General features: G+C 44.2%; 1 protein-coding gene across 1 annotated transcript in view; it reads right to left on the bottom strand.

Moving 5' to 3' along the window:
- Positions 1-11,956, bottom strand: part of MYRFL (myelin regulatory factor-like) — a 105,764-nt gene that overhangs the window by 63,711 nt on the left and 30,097 nt on the right. Inside the window, exons 3-5 of the mRNA XM_015566848.1 lie at positions 3,804-3,871; positions 3,471-3,714; positions 2,376-2,467 (exon numbers count right to left, since the gene is read on the bottom strand). Of these exons, the coding sequence (XP_015422334.1) occupies positions 2,376-2,467; positions 3,471-3,714; positions 3,804-3,871 (404 nt within the window). The remainder of the gene's footprint in view (positions 1-2,375; positions 2,468-3,470; positions 3,715-3,803; positions 3,872-11,956) is intronic.

Genomic DNA, 11,956 nt, shown 5'->3' with positions numbered 1-11,956 from the left:
TTTTTTTAATAATCTTGGAAAATGGTGAAGTAGAACTTGTGACTCTTAGTTGATAATCAAGAAAAGGGAGGCTTTAAAAGTTCCTAGCTGCTGGAGAGATGAGACAGGCATTCTGACTATATAGTGTGAATTCAGCCGCTGCACCTCTCAGTGAGGGCCAAAGGTCACAACTCCAGAGCTGACAAGCCCGTTTATATTTGATGTGCAAACCATATGAGGCCACGGACTCTTTAATATTTGGGGTTCCGATTAGGTGGGACCAGGAACCCTCTCATATTTGGGATCCAGACCACATGGGGTCAGGGCCAGTTAACAGGAGCCTGCCTTCCAGTTGCCTTCTCTCAGAGCAGGATGTTACATGTACTCAGAGCCACCCAGTAATTCTCACTGTGAGCCCTAACAATGGGGACCTTGGAAAACTTGGCCCAAGTGAACTGCTGGGAAGGTCACCAGCATATCACCTCCCATCAAATCCCTGCCTATAAGCCTAGCATAAGCTCCCCTTCCTCTACCCACATGCCATTCCCAGCACCTTGGTGAAAACCCTGGGCCTCAGCGACACCACATCTGAGCTCTCCACTAGAAAATGTTTGCTGAAAACATAAACCGTAATGAAAACGTGGCACTTGCAATTACTTGAGTTTTGCCCGCCCCCCCTCTTATTCCCATCTACTCATTATTATTCTAAAACCATTGTCTAGAGCCAATTGTCTTCACCAGCTTTTCAATGACCTGTGAATGGGTGTTCAACAAGGGACTCAAGGTTTCCTATCTGCTGGGACATTTTAGACAGGCTTCCACGGCTGTTCTCTGGAGATGGTGACAAATCAATGCCCTTCCCGGGGACAGGCAGCAGAAACTCATCACAGGGTGGAGCTTAACTCTGAAATGACCAGGGCGAGGAAAGACGCATCTGGTTACATGAGGAAACCCTTGGAAGGGTTGGGTGGCGCGCCTGGTACTCTCACTGAGCTGGTGCCTCTGTGGGAGAGCGAACAGATGGTCCTCTCGTCTGGCTGTGAATGCACTCAGCCTTTTGTGTTTGAGAATCATATTGAAGCTGAAGGCTGGATGCAAGGATGTCTGCAGAAATTAGGAAGGTGGGTGGAGAGCTCTACATCATCTGGAAAGGGGCCCTCATTTTGCATTTTGTATTTCTACGGTTGGAATAAGAAAAAGCAAGCAACTGCTGACCACAGGGGATCTATGCAACATAAAAGACCGTAGGAGGTTTGGACACACAAGGGCCAGAGGTCCAGCACAACTCTGCCACCGCACTCCCAGGAGGTGGCAATGTGTGGGAGTCGGCTGAAGGGTGAAGGCATCATCCGCTAAAGGACCCCCTGGGCCCAGGCTGGAGCTGAGGCCAGAGGTTCCTAAAAGCACCACCTCTTGTGTAGCTGGGAAAGGCAGAAGCAGTGACCTCAGTGGGCGCTTTCACACCGCCTACCTTTGACTATTTACAGTGGCTAATAGAACTGATGTGTAGTATTATCCGTTTCCCTAGCAGGTACCATAGCATCTACTCTGAAAATTCTGAAGTTCCAGACTCCAGACTAAAAAAAATACCCAACTTTTCTCAACTTGATCACGTCTCTAAGCTCAAAACACAATGTGTCACATGTTATATTAAGACAAAGAAAAACACTATATGTCACATGTTATAGAAGACAAAGAACAAAGTAGGCTGACCACTTGGGCATCAGATGATTGTGCTAAAAGACTTCTAAAATGACGTTACAAAATTTTGAAGAGCTACTGGGAACCTGCTAACTTGAAATAATGCTAGGGAAACTCAACTCTCTACCTTCCTGCTCCCCTGGAGCAATCCTCTAAAGCCGTGCTTCTTAGAATAACTGCCGTGAGCAGCAGCATCCATCGCTGGGAGCTTGTTAGGAAGACGGGGTCTGGGACCCCACCTAGGCTGACTGTGTCAGCTCTGGCTGTGCTCTGCCCCCGCTACCTGTGCACACTGCCGTGGAGGAACCGGCACTGACAGAGCAGTGAGCACACCGCAGGCTCTTGAAAATGCTGCCAGTTGCACAGCTCCTCCAGGCCTGGGTCTGGGTCCTCAGAGACACACTGTCCTGCAATTAAAAGGACTGGTGTGCCATCTGCAGCAGAGAGAGTGAATGGCATCTCTTCCTGGGAGTCCTGTATGACCCCACCTAAGACTGCAAGAACCATTATTACAATAGGGAAGAATTAAACTCCCAGGGCCAATCACTGTCCTTATAAAAAACTCAATAAAATATATATTTTTAAAAAATACCCTATAAAAAAAATAAATAAAAAAAGCGCTGACTGAATGGGCTGAGCATCGATACCCCACCCCCCTCCTTCCTCCTCGCCCTTGCCCCTCCCCGTTGGCTCACCTGGTCTGGAGTCGTGGGTCCACATTGGACAGTCCCCGGCATCCTCCAGCATCTGTGTGCCCTTTCTTTTCTTTGTTGGTGGCAATGAGGCTCTAAAATCAAGAAACCAAAATGAAGTCAGGCTCCTTCTTTGCTCTCCATGTCACAGTAAACAAAATTTAATGTCCCAGTTCTCTGTTCTCTGCCTTCTTAAGTCTAATTCTAATGAATTAATGTTCCTTGGGCCCTTACTAGTCTGCAAAACCAGGTCTATGCATGGAGTGGACAAAGCAAGCCCCTATTCCATGAATCCTACTGGTCTCAACTTCATTTTCCCTTACTAAATGGACCTGGATTCACCTACTTGAAAAATAAACTGACAGCCCTGGCCGGTGTGGCTCAGTTGGTTGGACATCTTCCCGTATTCCAAAAGGTTGCCAGTTTGATTCCTGGTCGGGGCACATGGCCAGGTTGCAGGCTCGATCCCCGGGGCCATGCACCAGTTGATGATTCTCTCTCCCTCTCCCTTACTCTCGCTCTAAAATTCAATTTAAAATCGTAAGAAAAATAAAATAAACTGACAAAGACAGAGGACTCATTGAGACAGAAAATACTGACTTAAAATACAGGTATATATTTTACACCTGAAATTTTTTTTCACATGGAATTTTACCACAATTTTCTATGGCCTTTACTCTTTTTTGCCATCTAGGCCCAACAGTTGGAATGAAAAGGGGAAAAGCAGAGAGAGGAAGGAAAAAAAGAAGAAAGGAATATTAGCGAGTGTTGAATTGAGAAATACTTTTCTGAGAGCTCAGGCACAAATTCCCTCGAGTACTCTACCTGAGGCTGCACGAGCGAACAGGGCGTTCTCCACCACCCAGACTCTCCCTCCGCATTCCTGACACTTTAGCTTTTCATTGACTGAGAAGGACCTTGGGTTCAGTGGGTTTTAAATGAATAGATGGCAAAGCCAAGAGCACCGGGCCTGGCCATGTCTAATCTGTGTCTCAACACTGCCATCTCCTGGACAGGACGCCACTGTTCACTCTCTGCTGGCACTGCCTGGGGCGGGCTGCTCTGAAGTCTTTCATAACTAAATATCTCCCTCCTTACCCAGGGCTGTGGCACAGAGGCTGCTGATGGAAAGAACAACCCATCCCCAGATGGGAGGACACCGACTGGTCCAGGGCGGTGGCGGGATGACCGGTGTCTGGGCAGCAGTTGTGAAAGTCGTGGTGGGCAAGGCCGGAGTCGCTCACGTCGGAGGAGCTCTGTGGGGGGTGCGCAGGCAGTGTCCCGGGTGCCGCAGCAGAGTGGAGAGGAGCAGCTGGGGTCCCCACCGGCGGGCAGCATGTCCCTGCGGGGACACACGGGTGAGAAGGGCCTCCTCCCCGCCACCCGGAGTTGAAGAAGGTGCACGTTGTGCGGGAGGAGCGGGGCACTCACCTTTGGCCTGTGGAGGAGAGCAGGAGTCCGACGTGGAGTAGGGTGGGGTATCTGGGAGCTGGCCTTGCCTGAGGATAAACCAGACATGCGTTGCTTTTTTGCAGTAACTATTCCATCATTATATTTTTGTCACAAGCGGAGGCGGCCCTCCATGTACAGCGCCTCCAGGGACGGCTCCGGGTGCTCCAGGGGCCAAAGCCCACTGGACCACGCCCAGGGTCCTGTATTAAATGAATGGGCTTTGAGTCAGACAGACCTGGGTTTGAGTCCCAGCTCTTCCACTTCTCCGCTGTGTCTCCATAAACAAGTACCGAGCCTTTCTGGGCCCTGGTTTCCTCACCTACAAATCGGGAATATTCATTACACCTTCCTCATGGCTTCACAGTGAGAATTAAATGAGATACTGTGTGCAAACCTAGAATGCCCCAAACCTAGAAAGTGCTTAGGAAACTTAAATTAACATTACTATTGCTTTTGAACATTTTCAAAGCACGTACCCCAGAGAGATACAGTTTGGGCTAAGACAACTAAAGCAAGAGTTTTCCAGATGTGCTTTGGGAGATCCCAAAGTTCTTGGAAGTAGCTCAGGGTTTTATAAAAGAAATTTTTTAATACCTTGGGAGGTGGGGGGACCATAACATTCATATATTGAGGTGCAAGTAAAATTTTATTTAAAAAAATGAGTACCGCTATTAACAAAGTGTGAAAACTTCTGTTCCAAGAAACCTACAAGTCCCTAATGGCTCAGAAAGTCTGTGACCCGCCCAGCCAGTGTGTGGCTCAGCGGTTGAAGGTTGACCCAGGAATCAGGAGGTCACTGGTTCAATTCCTGGTGAGGGCATATGCCTGGGTTGTGGGCTTGATCCCCAGTGTGGGGTGAGCAGGAGGCAGCTGATCGGTGGTTCTCTCTCATCATTGATGTTTCTATCTCTCCCTTCCTCTCTGAAATCAATAAAAATATTTTTTAAAAAAAGAAAGTCTATGACCCTAAGTCATACATAAGCACCACCACCCTCCACTTATTCTCTTGCTGGAGAGTAAGCCGTCATGTTTTCCTTGGTTGATGAAGACTTCACCCTTGTACAATACAGAAAAAAGTCTGCTTTTATTATTTGCTAGTAAAGTTATGTTTTCTTCTCAAATTGATCCTTTATAATTTCTTCACTTCTTATTAATAAGGGAAGAGAGAACAAACATACTTCTAAAGTTCTCCAAAAACCCCACCCGAATGAAAGTAAAGGAATAAAGAAGCATAAACACAAAAGAACATGGAGCGCATGAGCAGAGACCACACCAGGCCCTATTTCGATGACACTGGTGCAGACAGAAGTCGTGTGGATGGGAACTGAATCACAGGATGGAAAAAGCCGAAACAAGACTTCCTGGGGTGACAAAGGGGACGTAGGAGCCAACAGGAAATTATCTAATTCAAATACAAACCCAGAGAAGCCCAAGTCATGGGAGTTACCAGGAGCCTCTGGATTCGGGGGCTGAAAATAAAAGGATCCCTTGAAAATTCGATGAAGGAACAGCCCAACCCTTAGATCATCTTCCCCAACCTGTACGGCCAGGCAACTACCTCCATCCCCCAACAGAAGCCAACAAAGCTTCCACTCTGGGGAAATGAATCCCAGGAGACTATGGGGCTCCTGGGCTAAAAATGGGAAGATTAATAAAAGTCCAAATGCTGAACTGAGATCTTTCCTCAACTTGGCTCTGCAGGCATTCAAGCAGGTTTCTCACGGTGAGAAATGGAAGATTGTTCCCTAGAATATTCGGATGTGCTGGGGGCGGGGGGGGTAGCAGACAATCATATTTTGAAGTCACCCAAGACAATGGCCAGTCCCTGCCCAATCACTCTACAACGAAGCTCATCCTTTGAGAAGAATGGCTTGCACACAGAATATCGTAAACAAGAACAAACAAGGAGGAACAGACATTTAACATGAAAGCCTTTCACGTTAAAGAGAGAGAACAAACAGCTATCAGTGGTTCTCAACCTTCCTAATGCCACCACCCTTTAATGCAGTTCCTCATGTTGTGGTGACCCCCAACCATAAAATTATTTTCGTTGCTACTTCATAACTGTCATTTTGCTACTGTTATGAATCGCAATGTAAAGATCTGATATGCTATATGTGTTTTCCGATGGCCGCGACCCACAGGTTGAGAACCACTGATGCTAGATAAATAAGGAGTGCAAAAGAATCACAAAAGGCTCTTCTGCTTCTGATATGGCTGGTGAGCCCCTACCAGACCTGACCCTCCCCAGATAAAGGCTATGAACGGGGGTGGTGGAGGGATTAATCTACCCCAAAACAATGAAAAGTGGGCAAAAGCAAGAAGATTCTAGAAGGGCACTGAAACTGGGACAGAGATAATGGCATAAGATGAGTTACTGGTTTACAGCTCTTAGCTTTAGGGCCAGTTAAAGTCAGAACCACAAAACAGCTAAAATGCCCATAGAAACCTACAAACTTTCTGGCCTAAGGAATCAGAGAACAGAGTGTGAGGCAAACACAGCTGCTGAAAGTGAAAGAGAAATCTTGGAAAAGAGAGATCTAAAGAGTAGAAACCCCAGATTTTATAGATAAACTCTGCCCAAGTGTCTGGCTGACTCCTGAGCCATCCATGTGTGGGGTTAACTTAACACAGTTCAGCCAACAAAAAAAGGACTAAATTGAATTTGAGCTACTGCCCAAGAGATAGGCTTTAGAAATTGAGTCTAGGCAAAGTAATTGCCTGGTAAAAGAAAAATATACAGGGTGTCCCAAAAAACTTATACACACTTAAAGAGCTGATAGCTCATTTGATGGTTTTTGTTGTTGTTGTTGTTGTTAGATTTAACCAATTGGAATTAATAAATATTCAAAGTGTGTATACATTTTGAGGACACCTTATATATGCTCTTCAGAGGAATCCTATATAATAAAAGCTAATATGCTAAGTATCTGGTTGTCCAGTCAGCCGTTCAACCAATCAAAGTGTAATATGCTAATGATATGCTAAGGCCGCTCAGCCACTCATTATGATGTGCACTGAACACCAAGAGGCAGATAGTTGACTGTTTGACCAGTTGCTATGATGTGCACTGACCACCAGGGGGCAGATGCTCAAATAGGTAGGTTAGCTTGCTGCTGGGGTCTGGCCGATCGAGACTGAGAGAGATGGGCTGGACATGCCCTGGAGCCCTCCCGGGGTCCCTCCCCAGCTGGCCAACTTCCTGGGTCCCTTCCCAGCCCCGATCATGCACTGGTGGGATCCCTCAACCTGGCCTGTGCCTTCTGCAATCTGGGACCCCTCAGGGGATGTTGAAGAGACTGATCCCACAGGCCAGGCAGAGGGACCCCACTGGTGCATGAATTCGTGCACCAGGCCTCTAGTATAAGATAATCCAGAGAATCACAATGTCTGGTGTACAATTAAGAATTCCTCAGTGAGTTATTAGGAATAAGTATCTTTTGGATACCAACTCTAAGTTGAGAAATAAATTGAGAAAACAACTCCTGAAAGAATGTTATCCATAAATATACAATTCATTATTCCAACAACAACAAAAAGAGAACTACTCAATAAAGAAACAGGAAAATGTAGCCCAGCCTCAAGGGAAAGAACAGTCAGTGGACACTAATCCAGAACTGATTCAGATACTAAATTAGCAAAAAAGAATTTTAAGCAGTGATTGTGACTAAGCTTAAAGGAGGAGAAAAAAATGTGTTTGTAAAAAAATTTTTAAATATAAAATCTCAGCAAAGATATAGATACCATTAAAAAAGAACTAAATGGAAATTCTAGAAGTGAAGACAATTTTAGATATGAACATTTTAAAAAATTTTAAATCACTGGGTGGTATAAAAGAACTTGAAGATAGATCAATAGATATCATCCAATCTAGAGAATAGAGGGAAAAATGAATTAGAAGAGATTCAGGAACTTATGGAGGGGGTGAAGCAAATTTGGTAAAAGACATAAATGTATGGGTTCAAGAAGCTCAGCAATCTTAAGCAAGGTAGATATTGAGAAAACCACACCTAGGTCATCAGAGTCACACAGCTATAAACCAAAAATAAAAGTAGCTTGAAAAGTAACCAAGGAAAAACAACGTATTACATACAAAGTAACAGTAATTAAATGATCAGTGACTTTTAATCAAAATCTCCAGGGGACAATAAGACAGCTCAATATCTCTAAAGTGCTAGAGAAAATAAAAACTGACAATCTAGAGCTTTATATCCAGTGAAACTATCTCTCAAGAATGAAAGCAAAATAAAGACATTTTTAGATAAAAAAATTGTTAAGTGAATCCGTGAATAGATGTGCACAATAGGAAATGCTAAAGGCATTATTTAGGCTAAAGGGAAAGACATATGAAAACTTGAAAGTTTAGGAAAAAATGCAGAGAATAAAAATGATCTATATATGAATGCAAATTAATTTTTCTCTTAATTTTTTAAAATATATATAGGACTGTAGCAAGCAAAAATTATGACATTATCTTGTAGAGTTTATAATGTGTGTAGTTATAATACTGAGGACAACTATAGTATAGAGCAGTGATGGCGAACCTATGACATGCGTGTCAGAGGTGACACGCAAACTCATTTTTTTGGTTGATTTTTCTTTGTTAAATGGCATTTAAATATATAAAATAAATATCAAAAATATAAATCTTTGTTTTACTATGGTTGCAAATATAAAAAACTTCTATATGTGACACGGCACCAGAGTTAAGTTAGGGTTTTTCAAAATGCTGACACGCCGAGGTCAAAAGGTTCGCCATCACTGGTATAGAGGATGGGATTAGGGGATAAATGGAATTACACAGTTGAAGGTTCCACATTTTTGAGTAACATTAAGTTATTAAAATGTATAAAGTAAGAAGACCAATAAAAGAGTGAGGGAGTGGGGGGAAGAGATTAACCAAAGAATTTATATGCATATATACATAACTCATAGACACAGACAATGGTTCATTGAAGGCCTGGGCGTGGGGGGGCGGAGCCTGAGAGCGGGGTGGAGAAGGTCAATGGGGGAGGAAAAGGGGACATCTGTAATACTTTCAACAATAAAGATAAATTTTTTAATAAAACATCATTTAAATAAAAGGTGGTAGAAATATCTAAAAGGGTTAAAACAGTGGTTCTCAACCTTCCTAATGCCGCGACCCTTTAATACAGTTCCTCATGCTGTGGTGACCCCCAACCATAAAATTATTTTCATTGCTACTTCATAACTGTAATTTTGCTACTGTTATGAATCGGAATGTAAATATCTGATATGCAGGATGTATTTTCATTGTTACAAATTGAACATAATTAAAGCATAGTGATTAATCACAAAAACAATATGTAATTATATATGTGTTTTCCAATGGTCTTAGGCGACCCCTGTGAAAGGGTCGTTCGACCCCCAAAGGGGTCGCGACTCACAGGTTGGCGACCCACAGGTTGAGCACTGCTGGGTTCAAAAGTATCTGCCTCTGGGAGAGCCAAATTCAGGGACATGGGAGTAGGGCAGAAGATTGCTGGTTTTCATTATAAATCATGTATATGGCACCATTTGACTTCTTAAATTCTGCACATGTATCATCACTCTTATAAATCTACGAATTAAATTTGGTGATTGACTGTATGATCTTACAATGCCACATTCAAGACTCTAGGCAGTTAAGCTACCTTTACATTAGCAGCACCACTGAGTTCAATAATATGAATAAAAACTAACCATCATAGGTGAACTTGTCAAGAATGCCTTGAGCCCTGACCGGTTTGGCTCAGTGGATAGAGCGTCGGCCTGTGGAGTGAAGGGTCCCAGGTTTGATTCCGGTCAAGGGCATGTGCCTTGGTTTCAGGCACATCCCCAGTAGGGAGTGTGCAGGAGGCAGCTGGTCGATGTTTCTCTTTCATCAACGTTCCTAACTCTCTATCCCTCTCCCTTCTTCTCTGTAAAAAATCAATAAAATATATAAAAATAAATAAATAAATAAAATGAACATGTTAACATTTTAAATGCATTCCTTAAAATGTAGTGTCCCTTCCAAAAGGCATCACAAACCACTCCTTTATTTCATTGCATTCCATGCTGGGTGCATTTTAACGTATTGAAATTTGGCAGTTCTTTCCAGAGAATTTGAGCAAAGAATGATAGCTACCCTCAAACTAAGAAAGTTATTTAAAATAAGTAAGCAAATTGTTAGAACAAGGGCCATGATTAACTTCAAGGAGAACAGTTATCTGACACTGTTTCTAAACCGCTAACTCTCCCCCAATCACAGGCACCGTGTCAGGAATCCCAGGAACGCTTCTGAGACCGGTGGTTGGCTTCCCGCTCTGAATTCACCCAGTCAGCCAAAGGGACTTCATTCACTGGGCCTGGGAAGCAACAGACACCTGAGTCACTCCTGGAGGGGCCAAGTCTGTCTCTCGCTTCTGCAGGAGAGTTGTGAAAATAAGAATTTTAGCTGCTGATAAGAAAGAATAATTTGCCTTCTAAACCCTTTCGTCTGAGACACACAACTTGTTTTGCAGGATGAGTGGAGATCCAGTCTTTTGGAAGGTGAATGTCATGCAAACCCAAAGAGAGGGTGCAAACTAGACGTGACCCTGCTGCTGGTTGAGGTTACACGTATATCCACAACATCTGCATATTGCCCCCAAAGCATCCAGTATTTCTTCCAGAGTGCAACCAGGCTTGAGCAAGTATTGAGCACCTACTATGTGCTTATGGCTGCACTAGGTTCCATGCAGGGCACACAGAATTAAGACATGGGCCTCATGTGAACACCCAGCTGGGGCTACTGGCAATCTGACAGTCCAATCCCCAGTTTTCTTCACTGACTACCCAGGGCCTTCGCATACCAACTGCCTCTTCTTTAAAGTTCTATCACACAGGGAGCTCAGCTTAGCACAGGGCCTGGTACAAAATTAAATGCCTGGTACTTGATAAATGTGAATTATCACATGAAAGGTACTGTTATTGCGCCTATTCCACAGGCAGTGAAACTGAGGCTTCAGGAGTTATTCATCTGGCCACTAATCAGGCTGGAGTCAGTGGTCTATCCCCAGAGTTCATGCTCTAAAGAACACGGTGTTCTCAATACAGACACTCCTAATCAAATGTAAAACCAGAGGCCCTGGCCAGTGTTGCCCCGGTAGTTAGAGTGTCAGCCCGCACACCTAAGGGTTATGGGTTCAATTCCCAGTCAAGGGCATGTATCTGGGTTGTAGGTTTGATCCCTGCCCTAGTCCGGGCGCATGCAGGAGGCAACAATCGATGTGTCTCTCTCACATCGATGTTTCTCTCTCTCCCCCTTTCACTCTCTTTAAAAAAATCAAAGAAAAGAATATCCTTGTGTGAGGAATAAGTAGATAAATAAAGTAAGTTTTAAAAACCCACAAAACTGTAAGTTATTTTATTTTCCACAAATATCTTTAAAATCGAGAAATCAGCAGCAATGTTTTAGCCCAAGATTCCGCTTGGTCCTTCTCCTACTGAATCAGTTTGAACCGGAAGTCAGACGGGTCATTGAACTCAAACATTTGCCTTTAACAAGCTCTTCTCATAGAACTACGTGTATGACCTCACTGCCTTTCGCAACCCCACAGTAAAGGGCTTATCAGCCCCAAGCTACGGCGGCGGAATTAAACATGCAGCTGGCCGCTCCTATCTCATTTTGCCATCCAACCCCAATAAGCCACGTCCTGGGTAAACCCCAGAATATGAGACGCTTAAGCTCAACTATTGGAGTGAAATTAAATGAAATCTGGAGTTGATGCTTCATGGACCTAATGTGTCTCTAAGCCCCTCCTATGAAGTCACTGTGAATAGGAGTCACCTCACATGTTTTTGAAGGAAACAAAATCTGTTTTGAAGGTGCACTTGTCACTTTCCACGCTACCCAGGGAGGGCTCCATACGGCGTTGTTCTCGGTTCCCACGTAACTTAAAGGGAAACTTTCACAGTGTCCGGAGCCCTTGATGTTCTGCAAATGAAGGAGGAGGATGTCCTCAAGTTCCTTGCAGCAGGAACCCACTTAGGTGGCACCAACCTTGACTTCCAAATGGAACAGTCCATCTCCAAAAGGAAAAGTGATGGCATCTCCATCATCAATCTGAAGAGAACCTGGGAGAAGCTTCTGCTGGCAGCTGGGCACA

The sequence above is a fragment of the Myotis davidii genome, unplaced genomic scaffold (genome assembly GCF_000327345.1).
Source record: "Myotis davidii unplaced genomic scaffold, ASM32734v1 scaffold582, whole genome shotgun sequence".
NCBI classification, from domain to species: domain Eukaryota; kingdom Metazoa; phylum Chordata; class Mammalia; order Chiroptera; family Vespertilionidae; genus Myotis; species Myotis davidii.
The sequence above is the reverse complement of the archived record's forward strand: the minus strand, read 5'-3'. Positions and strand labels throughout refer to the sequence as shown.